Source organism: Stigmatopora nigra, chromosome 16 (assembly GCF_051989575.1).
Source record: "Stigmatopora nigra isolate UIUO_SnigA chromosome 16, RoL_Snig_1.1, whole genome shotgun sequence".
Taxonomy (NCBI): Eukaryota; Metazoa; Chordata; class Actinopteri; order Syngnathiformes; family Syngnathidae; genus Stigmatopora; species Stigmatopora nigra.
This window is the reverse complement of record NC_135523.1, coordinates 4,027,194-4,042,820: the sequence shown is the minus strand read 5'-3', so window position 1 is coordinate 4,042,820 and position 15,627 is coordinate 4,027,194. Positions and strand designations below refer to the sequence as shown.

General features: G+C 37.6%; 5 protein-coding genes across 5 annotated transcripts in view; 4 read left to right on the top strand and 1 right to left on the bottom strand.

Moving 5' to 3' along the window:
• The window catches only part of sspo (SCO-spondin), a 49,752-nt gene extending 40,089 nt beyond the window's left edge, over positions 1 to 9,663 (bottom strand). The window contains exons 1-2 of the mRNA XM_077736064.1: positions 9,596 to 9,663; positions 9,012 to 9,221 (exon numbers count right to left, since the gene is read on the bottom strand). Of these exons, the coding sequence (XP_077592190.1) occupies positions 9,012 to 9,221; positions 9,596 to 9,663 (278 nt within the window). The remainder of the gene's footprint in view (positions 1 to 9,011; positions 9,222 to 9,595) is intronic.
• aoc1 (amine oxidase copper containing 1) lies at positions 115 to 14,503 on the top strand. Its single transcript, XM_077736060.1, has 5 exons — positions 115 to 226; positions 10,730 to 12,265; positions 12,520 to 12,808; positions 12,879 to 13,011; positions 13,199 to 14,503. The coding sequence occupies exons 2-5, from the start codon at positions 10,732 to 10,734 to the stop codon at positions 13,466 to 13,468; spliced, it is 2,226 nt and encodes a 741-aa protein (XP_077592186.1). The 5' UTR covers positions 115 to 226; positions 10,730 to 10,731; the 3' UTR covers positions 13,469 to 14,503.
• Positions 2,636 to 3,663, top strand: LOC144209633 (olfactory receptor 11A1-like). Its single transcript, XM_077736063.1, has one exon. It carries the CDS (start codon positions 2,704 to 2,706, stop codon positions 3,649 to 3,651), a length of 948 nt encoding a protein of 315 aa, XP_077592189.1. The 5' UTR covers positions 2,636 to 2,703; the 3' UTR covers positions 3,652 to 3,663.
• LOC144209631 (olfactory receptor-like protein DTMT) lies at positions 4,221 to 6,928 on the top strand. Its single transcript, XM_077736061.1, has one exon. The coding sequence runs from the start codon at positions 4,221 to 4,223 to the stop codon at positions 5,184 to 5,186; it is 966 nt and encodes a 321-aa protein (XP_077592187.1). The 3' UTR covers positions 5,187 to 6,928.
• Positions 6,926 to 9,296, top strand: LOC144209632 (olfactory receptor 10J4-like). Its single transcript, XM_077736062.1, has one exon. It carries the CDS (start codon positions 7,185 to 7,187, stop codon positions 8,130 to 8,132), a length of 948 nt encoding a protein of 315 aa, XP_077592188.1. The 5' UTR covers positions 6,926 to 7,184; the 3' UTR covers positions 8,133 to 9,296.
• Positions 14,504 to 15,627: the final 1,124 nt, after the last annotated feature.

The window sequence follows — 15,627 nt, the reverse complement described above, 5'->3', positions numbered from 1 at the left end:
AAAATAAATAAATAATGAGGCACGGGTTCATTTTAACAATGAACAATGAAAATTTGAATACACGGATTGTTAATAAAGGACAAATTTGACAGAATGTTTAATTTCGCGGAAACCAGACGTTTTGCGTCACCGTGACGTCATCTGAACAAAATCATAAAACCCTTCATACACGCTTCATCCAAATTCGGACCGGGATTACTCGACCCGACCTACGAAGTCGACATTGGCAAGTACATCCTATTGAAAAAAGTGTCAACAATGTGCATATATATTTCGCTAGCAGATCGATCATTTGAACTTTATAATCACAATATGATGCAGCACGGATATTGCAGGAAAATGTGAATCGACTTTACCTCCCCGTGATATTGAATATTAGAATGATTTGTGAATGTATTGCATGCAAACACACTGTGTGCATATTATGCATATGCAAAAACCTCAATGGAATTATATACGCATTGAAGGACAGCACATCCCTACGGGGGTCTGACACGCGTCACAACCAACGCGCACCATGTAGTTTTCATGCGCACGCATCACTGCGTCAAGCAATCATACAAGGATAATGATATTTATTTTAATTCATAGGTTCATAGTGTTCATGCAAATATTCACTATAAACGAAAAGCCCCCGTTCCTATCAATGTATCTTAATTTTCTATTGTCACAATGAGATTTAAAGCATCACCATGAAGTGCACAAATAAATGATAACAAATACTAAATAAATATTGAATAAAAACGTAATAAAAAAATATGTAGTCAACAACATAAGTTGTGAACATAAATGAGAGGTCAATACGAATAAGTGGGACATAATATAGTTTATCCAATAATTATTGACACTCATTCCCATCTTTGGGATGTTTTAGAATACCAAACGAACATTGCGGAAAGTGGCGTAAAGACGAAACGAAGCTTGTCTGTGTCCTTAGAAAACGTGCAGACATGTATTCGGTTACTGATAACCTACTATTGTAGCATACCGCCAGTTGTAAAGGGGCCTTAAAAACTAGCACAGAAAGTTAATCATTGGTGACACAGTTTAGTTAATGTTCTTCTTAGATGTCAGTATTGGAGATATTTTTATAGTCCCTTGTGTAGGTTGGTGTTAGAAATGTAAGATAAAATAAATAAGGCAATAGTTCTGAGGATGAGAAGAAAAAATGGGAGATGATGATGAAATTTGATTTTCCAAAGGGCTAGATGGATAACAAACTGGGCCTAAGGGAAGAATGAAGGTTAATCCCAGTGGTATCACTGATGTTTTCCTAGTTTGGCTACTTGATTGATCCCGTAGGGTGGTGACACTGATGCAACGGGCTAAAGGACAAGTAAGTGATGTAAGGATGTTGTGAAAACAAGGTCGACCTCAGAGGGCAGTTATTAATGAGCCGATGGTCACAGTAATATTCTCTATTGGGACAAATTATTCCGACAAACAAGACAACAACTGTGGTCATGGGTCATCATTAGTTATTCCCAAAGGCTGAACTTTTGTTTTTTGTTTTTTTGTAGATCGGGGTTAAAAAAAATGTCAACATGTTCATTAATCAATGGAATCATTAATAGTTATACTAAATCAGAAAACAGTCAGACACCACTTTAGATATTATATGAGTACAAAAAGTCTCAATTCTTTTGACAACATAGTCACGCTGTTGCCAATCAATCAATGAGACTATGAATGCACAAGGGAGTCTAATCATAAAGAAAATTAAAATTAGATTAACCACAGAGGTGTGCCAACTAAGGTAACGGGTAAGGTTAGCAAAGAACCATAAGTACCCTTAAAAATCGCCATATATGAATCACAAGTTACAGGTTTCCTAACCCTGTGCTACAAGTTTTTATGGGCATTGAATTTTAAAATTTTAGGAGACTACATGAGCATTGTTTCAGATTGTCATAACAGTTTTCATCAGATTATCTAGAAAATCAAGGGTGCCACACGACAAGAATCTATTCTGACTGAGACAGGCCTAAAGATGAGATAGTTATTCCAAAAGAGAAGAAGGCCACATGCTCTGCATTATACACAGTACAGAACACACCAGAACAACAAATCGTGCTACTCTCGCTATTGCATTCAGTCCAGTAACTCATTGTAGTATGTTAGATGATGAACTAAACATATGGGGAAAATCCCCTACTACTACAAAACATGGGGGAATCCAAAAATATATGGCCTGAAGATGAAATAAATCTGGACTCACATCAACAGGTTTTTTCTGTGTTGCAAATATGTTGCCATGGTCAAAAATCAGGTTTAATGAAGATGGCTGTATACATGTCAGGTTATGCAGTACTGTGTTGGTTTCTGTGGGCTGTGTCCTTTTTAAGCCTGTGCATTTTTGTGATTACATTCATACCTTGAGATACGATCTTAAAAAAGTTTTAATCTGAATGTTACACTAAATTTAACGTATACCACAGCGGTTTTTGAGGCAAACTTCCTGCTTCTCCATACATTTTGGCGAGCCAGCTCAGTCATGCTTACACTAGTCATGTTTTTCGATAGTTTCATGCTTTGGAGTGAGGAATGGAGTGAGGGAGGGAGGGATAGAGAGAAGGGAGGGAAGGTGAAAAACTGGTGTATCAACTGCTCACAAGCACTTCATCAGGATCAAGAACGTCGCTTGGACCAAGAGCTCCGTGATCGATTTAACGCATATTATCTTTTATCCGTGTGGTTGTCATTATGGAACAGAACATAACAATAATGCTAAATCTTGGTGGTTATGTAGGGGTTGAGAAGTATGGATATGTGTATTTTATCTTCTTGTTTTCACTTTATGTTTTCATTCTCTGCTGTAATGGCATTATTATTTTTGTCATCTGGACTCACAAGAATCTACATGAGCCTATGTACATTTTCATTGCAGTTTTATCCCTCAACTCCATTTTGTTTACCTGTGTGATCTACCCCAAACTTTTCGTAGATGTCTTGTCTAACGAGCAGACCATTTCTTACGAGAGATGTTTGGTCCAGGCTTTTTTCTTTTACACTTTAACAAACTCAGATTTAATCTTGTTATTAGTCATGGCTTTTGACCGATATCTGTCCATCTGCAGGCCCCTGCAATATTCATCTACCATGAATACGACTAATGTCAGCATTATTTTGAGTTTGGCCTGGTTTGTGCCAGCCTTTCAGATGGCGGTGACAATGATTCTACAGTCCAAACAAGGAATCTGTAACTCTACTTTGGAGGGATTTTATTGCAACGTTAAAATGGTTAAGATTCACTGCAGAGCACCAATGTATCTCACTGCCTGGAGTTTGTTTAATTTAATAACCAGTTCTATCTTGCCTTTGCTGTTGGTCCTGATTACGTACATAAAGATATTTGTGACCATTTATCAGAGCCACGGAGAGGTCCGTAAAAAGGCCATTGAAACATGTTCACCGCACTTAATAGTTTTATTTACCTTGTTAAGTTTGATATCATTTGACTTCACCATTGGGCATCTGGATTCGATACTTCCAAAAAGTATTAATCTGATCATGAGTCTACAAATGCTGGTGTATAGCCCTCTGTTCAATCCAATTATATACGGCTGGAAGATGAAAGAAATCTGGAAACACATCAAGGGGTTGTTTCTGTGTTGCAAAGATGTTGAAATGAACAAAAGTCAGTATGTTTGAAGATGGCTTAATGTGTGATTCAGAATAGGCTTGTGGATATGTATAATGTTATCGGGTTATGTGTACAAATGAATTAGATACACTAAATGAAGAAGTAATGCTGATATGTTTTTTTTACTAATTGGGCTTTATGCAATATATGATAGCATAGAAGCAGAAAGTAGTAATATAAAATTGGCAGTTGTAGCGTGCTAAGAATGTTATGTACTTTGCCACGACCACTAAAGCAGAACTTCTAAGCAAAGACAGACACTGGACAATATTTTAATTCATATGGATTTGCGACTTGATTTGGAGAATGCTCAGAGCGTTCAACAATGTAGCTGAAAATTTTTACAAACAAAAACAATACAATATAATTCTACCCTCCCTCTCGACCTCTTGAGGTTTTGAAAGCAATAGAGGGAGGGAGTAAAACGCCTACCCAACAAGATGACCAATATCAGGCTTTTATCATGCCGATCATCGCGTGAATGTATTCTTATTTATTTCGGCGTATCGGCTGCTCATGAGCACTTCATCAGCATCGAGGCCGTCGTGGACTGGAGCTTCGTGATTGATTTAACACAATGATATTTGTGTTTATCATGGAATGGAATGGAACTGTCATGCTAAGTTTTGGTGGCTTTGTCGAAGTTGAAAAGTACGGATATGTGTATTTTTTGTTGTTGTTTCCACTGTATGTTTTCATTCTATGGTGTAATTGCATAATTATTTTTGTCATCTGGACTCACAGGAACCTTCATGAGCCCATGTACATTTTCATTGCAGCTCTATCCATTAACTCGCTTTTGTTCAGCACTGTTATCTACCCGAAACTTTTCGTGGATGCGTTGTCTAATGAGCAGGTCATTTCATACCAGGGATGTTTGGTTCAGAGTCTTTTTTTCTATTGTTTAGCTTCTTCTGACTTATTTTTGTTGCTAGCCATGGCTTATGACAGATATGTGTCAATCTGCCGGCCCCTGCAATATTCAACTGCCATGAGCAAAGTGACTGTCAGAATTTTCTTGACTTTGGCCTGGTTTGTGCCTGTCTTTCAGCTAACACTTATAACGGTTTTGCAGTCCAGACAAAAAGTCTGTAATCGTACGTTGTCGGGGTTTTTTTGCAATGCAGGAGTGACTCAGATTCACTGTACAACACCAATCTATCTGAGGGTGTTTGTTTTAATTGTTCTAGCAAATAATGCTGTTATCCCTATGTTCTTGATCGTCCTCACATACATGAAGATATTCGTGAACATCTATCATAGCCACGGGGAAGTGCGGAACAAAGCAATATCTACGTGTCTACCCCACGTAATGGTTTTAATCATGAGCATTATTTCGATTGCTACAGACATAGTTATTGGGCTACAGAATACGGTGATTTCAAAAAAGGTTTCACTGATAATAAATGTGCAAGTGCTGGTGTACAATCCTCTTATTAATCCAATCATGTATGGGTTGAAGATGAAAGAAATATGGAAACACCTTAGGAGATTGTTGTCGTGCCGCAGTCATGTTGAAAGGAAGAATATTGGGGCAGTATGAAGATTGTTTCAAGTTTTTGGGCTGTGCAAAATGTGCTTTTCAGCCTGCGTGCCTTTGTGTTTTTGTGTGTGGCGCAGCATCTTAACCATAGTATTTTTTCAAATGATTTGATGGAAACAAAATGTTCTTGGATTATATGCAATTTGGTCGGTATGATATTTTTTTTAAATATTATTTTGTTGTGTGAGCTTATATTATATTGTGCGATGTACTATAAGTCCGACTAAGAACTATGCTACAACATTCTATATACAAACAACAAAGTATAATCTCAAATAGCCTAAATCTTATATAAGTTGATTAAGAAGTTGTCTTGGATGAGAATGTTCTTTGTGTGTGCTTTTGACTTTTTATGATGACTTCACATGTATGGATGTCAATGATTGATGTCAACACAGGTCCTATAATTGTTGTCCATTGATATTTGAAAAGTAAATGTTGAGTATCAATTTTGTAGTCACCTTCTTTTATATTGTACAAGCCTTAAATTTAAAAAAAGACATATTGCAAAAACTCTTATACCAAGTGTCATTATATATAACTCCCAATTAATCATGTTGTACATTGTTATATTTTTCAATTCATGTATGGGAACAAGGGGAATGTCCCATTAGTACATTGTTATACGTTAAATTTAATTCATATGAATACTAAGAGTTAATGGGAAGGTTTAAAAAATGCATTGTACTATGGTGAATTGATTTAAATAAAAACAAGGTGAATGTATTTAATTTATCTTAATTTGATTACCCCTGACCTAACCAAAACTAATTGAAACATTCTCAAAACAGTGTTAAGTACAGGGCTTAAGGACATATACTGTACATAAGGTTCACTGACATTTGTAAGTCACCAGCTGAGCACTGGCACATTAAATTAAGGTGATGTTGCCATGCTGGCCAGACCCGTGACAATGTGAAATGTGACTGCACCACATTAGAAGGGGATGCTAGAGGCCACTTTCATTGGTTGACAACACATCACACCCAGAATGGAGCAAAACGTCCCCAATAACATGCACCTGCCTGCATGAATGCACATGAGTCTAATTATAAAAAAAATAAAAAAAAAAGATTAATGCGACACCGCAGAGGTGTGCCCACTAAGGTAATGGGTAAGGTTAGCAAAGAATCATAAGTACCCTTAAAAATCACCATATTTATGAATCACAAGTCACAGGTTTCCTAACCCTGAGCTACATGCTTTTTTGGGCATTAAACTATAATAGATGAGGAGACTACAAGAGCATTGTTCCAGATTGTCATACCAGGTATCTCAACCTCTTTTCATAAGATTATCTAGAAAATATAGGGTGCCATACACTACAAGAACCTATTCAGACTGAGGCGGGCCTAAAGATGAGATATTGCATTATAGTGCCTGAAAGAACAACACCAAATTTTGACTCTGGTTCTCTTAAATTTCACAAGTAACACAGTACAGAACACACCAGAACAACAAACCGTGCTACTCTCGCTATTGCCAGTCTTGCGCCAAAGAATAGATTTGGGAACAACACAGAAAATACTGTTTAATATGATGAATACAGTTTAATGTATTCAGTCCAGTAAGCTGCAAACCACATTCAACCTGAGTCATTTCTGAGATCAAAGATCCCTGTTTGGGCTCCAGGATTCATTCCTGCATGGATTTCAGTTAATTGCCATACTTCATGAGTTCACTTAACTTTTATTATTAGATGTGCTCAGAGCGATCAACTTTGTAGCTGAAGATTTTTACAAACAAAAACAATACAATATAATTCTACCCTCCCTCTCGACCTCTTGAGGTTTTGAAAGCAAGAGAGGGAGGGAGTAAAACGCCTACCCAACAAGATAACCAATATCAGGCTTTTATGATGCTGATCATCAGGTGAATGTATTCTTACTTCTTTCGGCATATCGGCTGCTCATGATTACTTCAACAGCATTGAGGCAGTCGTGCACTGGAGCTTTGCGATTGATTTAACACAATGATATTTTACCCCTAGTGTTTGTCATGGAGTGGAATGGAACAGTGGTGCTAAGTTTTGGTGGCTTTGTAGAAGTTGAAAAGTACGGATATGTGTATTTTATGTTGTTGTTTCCACTGTATGTTTTCATGCTCTGCTCTAATGGCATAATTATTGTTCTTATCTGGACTCACAGGAACCTTCATGAGCCTATGTACATATTCATTGCAGCTCTATCCATTAACTCGCTTTTGTTCAGCACTGTCATCTACCCGAAACTTTTGGTGGATGTGTTGTCTAATGAGCAGGTCATTTCTTACCAGGGATGTTTGGTCCAGAGTTTTTTTTTCTATTGTTTAGCTTCTTCTGACTTATTTTTGTTGCTTGCCATGGCTTATGACAGATATGTGTCAATCTGCCGGCCCCTGCAATATTCAACTGCCATGAGCAAAGTCACTGTCAGAATTTTCTTGACTTTGGCCTGGTTTGTGCCCATCTTTCAGATGACAGTTACAATTGTTATGCAGTCCAGACAAAAAGTATGTAATCTTATGTTGGTGGGGTTTTTTTGCAATGCAACAATGATTCAGATTCATTGTACAACACCAAGCTATTTGAGTATGTGGACTTTATTTACTTTGGTAAATACTGCTGCTATCCCTATGTTCTTGATCTTCCTCACCTACATGAAGATATTCATAAACATCTATAATAGCCACGGGGAAGTGCGGAACAAAGCAATCTCTACGTGTCTACCCCACGTAATGGTTTTAATCATGACCATTAGTTTGAATTCCTTAGACATCCTTATTGGGTTACTGGATACAGTGATTTCAAAAAAGGTTTCACTGATAATAAATATGCAAGTGCTGGTGTACAATCCTCTTTTTAATCCAATCATGTATGGGTTGAAGATGAAAGAAATCTGGAAACACCTCAGGAGATTGTTGTTGTGCCGCAGTCATGTTGGAAGGAAGAATATTGGGGCAGAATGAAAATTGTTTCAATTTTTGGCTGTGCAAAATGTGCTTTTGAGCCTGCGTGCTTTTGTGTTTTTGTGTGTGGCGCAGCATCTTAACCATAGTATTTTCCCAAATGATTTGATGGAAACAAAATGTTCGTGGATTATATGCAATTTGGTCGGTATGATAATTTTTTAAAATATTATTTTGTTGTGTGAGTTTATATTATATTGTGCGATGTACTACAAGTCTGACTAAGAACTATGCTACAACATTTTATATACAAAGACAACAATGTATAATCCTAAATAACCTAAATCTTCTAAAAGATGATTAAGAAGTCGTGTGATTAATCATGTTGTACATTGTTATATTTTTCGATCCATGTATGGGAACAAGGGGAATGTCCCATTAGTACATTGTTATATGTTAAATGTAATTCATATGAATACTTAGAGATAATGTGATGGTTTAAAAAATGCATTGTACTATGGTGAATTGATATAAATAAAAATGAGGTGAATTTATTTAATTTATCTCAATTTGATTACCCCTGACTTAACCAAAACAAATACAAATGTTCTCAAAACAGTGTTAATTAAGTACAGGGCTTAAGGACAGATACTTTACATAAGGTCCACCAACATTTGTAAGTCACCAGTTGAGCACTGGCGCATTAAATTAAGGTGATGTTGTCATGTTGGGCAGACCCGTGACAATGTGAAATGTTACTGCGCCACATTAGAAGGGGATGCTAGAAGCCACTGTCATTGGTTGACAACATATCACACCCAGAATGTTGCAAAACGCCCCCAATGAAATGCACCTGCCTCTATGTCCACCAAACAAATGAAATATGTTATAGAAATATATTATACATAGCGCCCACTGCTGAACAACAGAGTGACTCACTTGTACAATTTGCAGGATGCCTGGAGACCTTGCTGTTTGTAGTACAGCGCAATGCCATCATCTCCGCCGTGCTTAGCCCTCATTGACTCTACGTCCAGTCTCCAGCCTTGGGTGTTATACTGGTACACGTCAGAGCAGCTCACCTCAAGCTGCAGACGTGGTGTCAGAACCCGATCCACTTTCTGCTGTATGAGGCGTTCACACCAATGTCTATGGAAAAATACACATAATATAATACCTTAAGGCACCTTCACAGTACACAAATTAAAATATTAAATAGTGAGTATTCTTAAAATGGGGTTATTTGTGGTATTTCATATTACGTCACTTGCTAATAAAAAATATATACTGTTCAGTTGTTTTTAACTTTTGCAGCCAATACAATTCTTTTGTTCTATTATTTTGTTTTAAACATTTTTGGGATTTTTTTTTATTCAGCAAAGTTGGCCACTACAAAATCTGAACATAGTTACAGGAGATCATACATTAGAAAAAAATATATATATATGAATATATATATTTCAATGGACTGCTTAATTGCCTCTGCCATGTGTTCTTATCATCACAATTATCTATATGCGTACCCTTTGCCCACGACTGTCTGCAGGCCAAGTAGGGTCACCAGCAGTGCCTCTACTTTCCAGAAATACATGCTCAAATTACTCTGAATGAAGAGGGAAAAAAACAGATTTAAAACAGATGACTAACCAAATAAAAGACAAAATAGAAGTATTTTATACTTTTGAAAACCCAATTCATAATTGACATAGGCCAGTGGAGTTAATTAAATATCAACACAACATATTTTTTACTCTAATGTGCTGAGAAAAAAATAACATTGAGAAAAAAATTCTTACCTTCAAAGAAAATTTGGGTTTCTTCCTTTTATAAATATCCTCAATTTAAACAAGATTTTTCAGATGGTTTTTATGCACTATTTTTCTTTATTTGTCAGTCTCCAGTAAAATGATGTTTTATCTGCAAAATGGACCAAACCATGGTTTTTAAATGTGGAGGTCGACTCAAATGATGTACAGTAGCATCTGAACCTCCTTCCATTGGGTAAAAGCAATATGTCCCAGCTGCTAGTGCTGGAATTGGACGTCGGCTTTTTGACGGGCTATTCCCAGTAAACGTTATAGAACGTGGGAGGTAACGGTCAGGGGTAACAGAGCTTCGGTCGTAGAATAAAGACATGTTTGTCGAAGCTTAATCCTGTAAAGAGGGGCCTTTTGGGAAGGATGAACGGGACGTTTATTAAATAAAGCTTGTCAATGGGCATAGGGAGAGGGACTCGCCGATCTTTTCTGTTTGACCTTTTGGCCTCAGAATGAGGGCTCAAACACAGCTGCCACCATCCTATGCCTTGCTTTAACAGGCTAAAGAAAGAAGATGCCACTATTGAAACCTATCATTTACTCCCCAATCCCAAATGCCCTCAGTTTTTATCCATCCCTTTCTACTATTTAATTATTCGAGAGGATGGTTTCAACTCCCTAACTTTTATGAATACAATTAATTCCACCATATTTGTTGTCCGGCTTTCATTTGTTCATTTGCTGGTTATATCACCAAGCTATACTATAAACATATTGTTTTGATACTATCTAGTGCAGAGGTCGGGAACCTTTTTGAAAGAGAGAGTTGTAATTAATTCCTATTTTTAAATGTTATTCCTTGAGAGCCACTGACTAATTTTTGTTTTCATTGACTTTTAGGAATGGGGTTTCTCTATTTGCTTTATCTGCTCTGCCTGGCTGCTTCTGATGCTTCCAGAACCCGAGAGTGGGCTCATCATGGCGCTCCCATGTTTGCCGACCTGACACCTCGTGAGATGAAAGCCGTCCGGGCTTACCTCCACGGAATTACAGAATTTGGACTCACCGGTGCTAATAATGCAGCTCTAAAAAAAAACACCATCCTAATGATTGAGCTCCATGTACCAAAAAAACATGAAGCCTTAAAAGCATTGGACCGTGGTCACGCCAAACCACCACGGCAGGCCCGTGTGGTCGTCCAATTTGCAAACCAAACAAAGCCAAATATCACTGAGTTCATTGTTGGACCTTTACCATCTCCAAAGTCTCATGAAGTCAAGAGATTCAAGGGAGATAGACCTATCCCATTTGAGTCCCGGCCAATGACTTCGATGGAGTACAGTCACCTCAATAAGAGCATTGGCAAAAAAGTAACTAAAGCCCACAACCTTCTGTTTGAAACCACAGGAGGATTCACATTCACTAACTGCTCTGACCGCTGTTTGTATTTTATTGACATAGCTCCACGAGGGCTCGCGTCAGGTGAAAGGAGAAGCTGGATAATGTTGGTCAAGTTTGTAGAAGGATATTACATCCACCCGATTGGGTTTGAGATACTACTCAACCACAAAGATTTAGATCCAGATAAGTGGGAAATTGAGAAGGTGTGGTATAACAGTATGTTCTTTGACAGTGTAGAAGAGTTAGTAGAAAAGTATGAATCAGGAGCTGTCCAGAAGGTTAGTCTACCTCGGCATGATGACAATGATCCTTATTCCACTTACATTCCACGAGGTCAAAGCAATACTCCTACTAATATCCATGGTGCAAAACTAGTGGAGCCTCAAGGGCACCGCTACCATATTGATCACAACTTTGTTGAATATGCTGGATGGTCGTTTGCCTATAGGGTGCGCTCATCAGCAGGACTTCAGGTATTTGATGTCCGTTTTAACGGGGAAAGAATTGCTTATGAGATCAGCCTCCAGGAAGCTATTGCTTTCTATTCTGGTGATACTCCAGCTGGCATGCAAACTAAGTATATTGATGCTGGTTGGGCAATGGGTACTTTATCATTTGAGTTAGCTCCAGGAATCGACTGTCCAGAAATTGCTACTTTTGTTGACCTTCACCATTACTTTGACACTGACAAACCAGTGCGCTTCAAGAATGCACTTTGCATCTTTGAGATGACTACAGCTTTGCCATTGAGAAGACATTTCAATGCATACAAGGGAAGCTATAACTTCTACGGAGGAGTAGATAACACTGTCCTGGTTTTACGGACCACTTCAACTGTCTACAACTATGATTACATCTGGGATTTCATCTTTTACCAAAATGGGGTTATGGAGGTGAAGGTCAGCGCCACAGGTTACATCCATGCCACTTTCTTTACACCTGATGGACTGAAGTATGGCCGGAAGGTGTACAAATACGTGCTGGGAAACCTGCACACACATCTTATCAATTACAAAGTTGACCTGGATATTGCCGGTAAGATAAACTAATATTTTTTCTTTGTTCATGTTAACTGATTTAGTCATTGATCTAAATATAAAGACCTAAGTTAACTTTTTATATCATTTTTGACAAGTTGTTGACTTATTTTACGACTGAAATGGCAACTTGTATATTCATTGCTAGATTTAAATCCAAAGATTATTTTATATATCACTCATGAAATCATGTATGCATATTATAAAAGTCGACCTTTGTATTTCTACTGACAATTCTTTGCTTTGACACAGGTCGAGAGAACAGCTTTCAGTCATTGGATTTGAAATATGTTAACTTTACAAATCCCTGGAGCCCTAAGAATTTTATCGTCCAATCGAAACTGAACTGGACGGAACGCAAGACGGAGCGTTCCGCTGCATTCCGTTATGGTAAAAAATTCCCCCGCTATGTTCATTTCTACAACCCTAATAAGAAAAACAAGTGGGGACATGAAAAGGGCTACCGTATTCAGTTGAATTCACATGGCGACAGTGTGCTTCCAAGAGGTTGGCATGAAGAAAATGGCATCAGTTGGTCCAGGTAATTCCATCTAATAAAAAAGAGAAATGTTATTATTATTTTTTCACTTGTATGTAAAATTACAATGCAGATATCCTCTGGCTGTTACTCGACATAAAGACATTGAGGCCACAAGCAGCAGTATTTATAACCAGAATGACCCCTGGAAACCAGTTGTGTCATTTGAAGACTACATTCGCAATGATGAGGATATTGTAAACCAGGTAAAAACATTTTTTTTACAGTTTCCCTTAGTTGGAATCATTGAAAACACTTCATAAATAATATCTGTTCTTACAAAGTTAATGCAAATTCTGACTTTTTTTTAAATCTGGTTGCTCTTTTAAGCACTTAACAGGGTATGTGGGCTGATGACGAATCTGAGAGTAATGTTTATTCTTCTCTGAGTAGGATCTGGTTGCCTGGGTGACAGTGGGTTTCCTGCATGTACCTCACTCCGAAGACATCCCCAACACAGCAACACCTGGCAATGCAGTTGGCTTTTTCCTCCGACCATTTAACTTCTTTGATGAAGACCCTTCCATCACATCTAGAAGCACAGTCATCGTCCGACCAGATTCGGACGGAAAGCCCAAAGTGCAACGGTGGACACCAGAGGTCGTAGGTCATTGTGTGACAAACAAGTCATTCTTTTACAATGGCACTTATGAAGAAGTATAAATGTTTCCATTGTAATGAAACATCTACCCAATTAAAAAAGACCAGGAAGGACACTGTCTTCCATTCAAAATGTAAGAATCTTGGAAAAAAAATGTGTCTCACAAAATGTGACAGGTTTTTGCTAATTCACAAATGCTGAACTACAATTAAGTGGGTGCTCCTTGTATTGACCATTTATTCTCTTAATTGTTTTTAGTCATTAACTTTTCTTTTCACATTGCGTTACCTGTAAAAAAAAAAAAAAAGGAGATGGGCTGACTGCTGCTGCAACTCCAATGAAACATTTCCATGGTTGAGGCTTAGCTGTGGCAGGCATGCAGGATGCAGGATGTGGCGAATCAGTGCAGCCAGTGGTGTACCCAATGCTTCACAGCATGGTCTGCTTACTCTCTTGGCAGGGATGTTTTTTACTGGAAAGGCAAAAGGGTCTGAGTGCAAACAGTTTGGTACCGGATCCTTTGCGCAAACAATCCAGGATACCTCGTGTTTCTATGGTAACCTGACTATACAGTTGCAAGGTAAAAAATAAACCTGTTCCTGACCTAATGCTATCACTTTGGGCATTAAATGGTCAAATAAATCATTATTTTATTCAATCATTCTTTATATTTTTTTTGTATTCATTAAAGATTGAAAATATAAATCACACCCTACAAAAAAAGATGTTTTTAGGCAAAATCTGAAGCTGTTTTTTATGTGTATCAGTATTTTAAACTGTGCATTGTATGAAAGCTTTGCCAAATTATTGAATGAATGGATGAAGGAATGTGAACATAAACCAGAATGATAAGTATTCTTGTTGTATTTGCCATGGATTTGATGGTCATGACACTAGAACAGACAGATTTGTAATAATTTCAAACATTGTACTATCATATTTTCATTTTCAAATGTCATTTCTAATCACAGATACCAGGGATGTGTTAAAATTTACTCACGCAACAATGTTTTGAAATCAGTTGCCTGTCCTCTTTACCGTCTTAACAACAGAAAAGTAATTTGTCCCTGAATTAAAATATTGATGAAGAAAATTGAGTGATGTTGATGAGCATTATTTTGAGTGGTTGTCCATCTCCTTGTGCCCTGCATACAGCTGATCCCCTGTCAGGTGGGATAGGATCCAGCACCCCCTACGATCTTAATGAGGATAGAACTTGAATTCACTGTGCTTGGCTGTACTATTCACATGTGCTAATAGTAGTACAACCTGACATTTATAGTACCTGACTAATGGATCTCACCACATGTCAGTGATCCTCCTCTCAGCAATCCAATTTCACCAAGATCAGCAGTATGGCGATCGTTGTTAACAAAACCCTCGGCCGAATTCATGAATTAGATTCGGATGTTTAGTTCTGGCACATGTTTTGTAGCATCTGCACTTCCCGATGCCTGTTTTCATCCATATTTGAATTCGAAACCAAAAGACACTACCTCTACGGTTATATTTGGCTCTACTGCCGTCTAGCGGTTATTTTGTTCTATACATACAGGAGTCTACTTCTCCAAAATTAGATAATTATTTATCATGCATATTTATAAATTCGATGTGTATTGTCTCTATTGCTTTTTTTAAATATTTACCTATGTCCTATCCATTTTAATATATGGATTACTGTCATTAAATTCTAACTCAATATGATTGACTGCAATATACTGAAGTTATTAGGTCCAATGTATATATTTTTTTTGTTTTTTGGAAATATTATTCAGCAAATAAATACTGTAGAAAGGAGAATTGCATTGTGAAGTTGTACCACTAGATAGCAGTAACTGCACGTGTTTAGTAAGGAAAACCAAATCCATCCAACTGAATATGATGAGCAGATAACTGATAACTGAAGTACAATGTATTTAGCAGATATATATTTATTAAAATACGCTTCAAGTAACAATAATGTGATACATGGCATTAAGCCGCATGTGACCCAAATGAGCAGATTGCATTAATAACTGCATTCTTATTCAACATGACTTTTTGATACAATGCCAGATGCCAGGTTAGCTCCATTTTTCCTCCCCATCATACACTTCTCTCTATCCCTGAGGAATAGAGGAGCCCAGGGATCTTGTTACTGCACGACATCTGCAGGCAAAAACAAGCTGACTGTTTATATCTCCTATGTCCTGATTATCACTGCTGCTACCCTCTTTGTTGA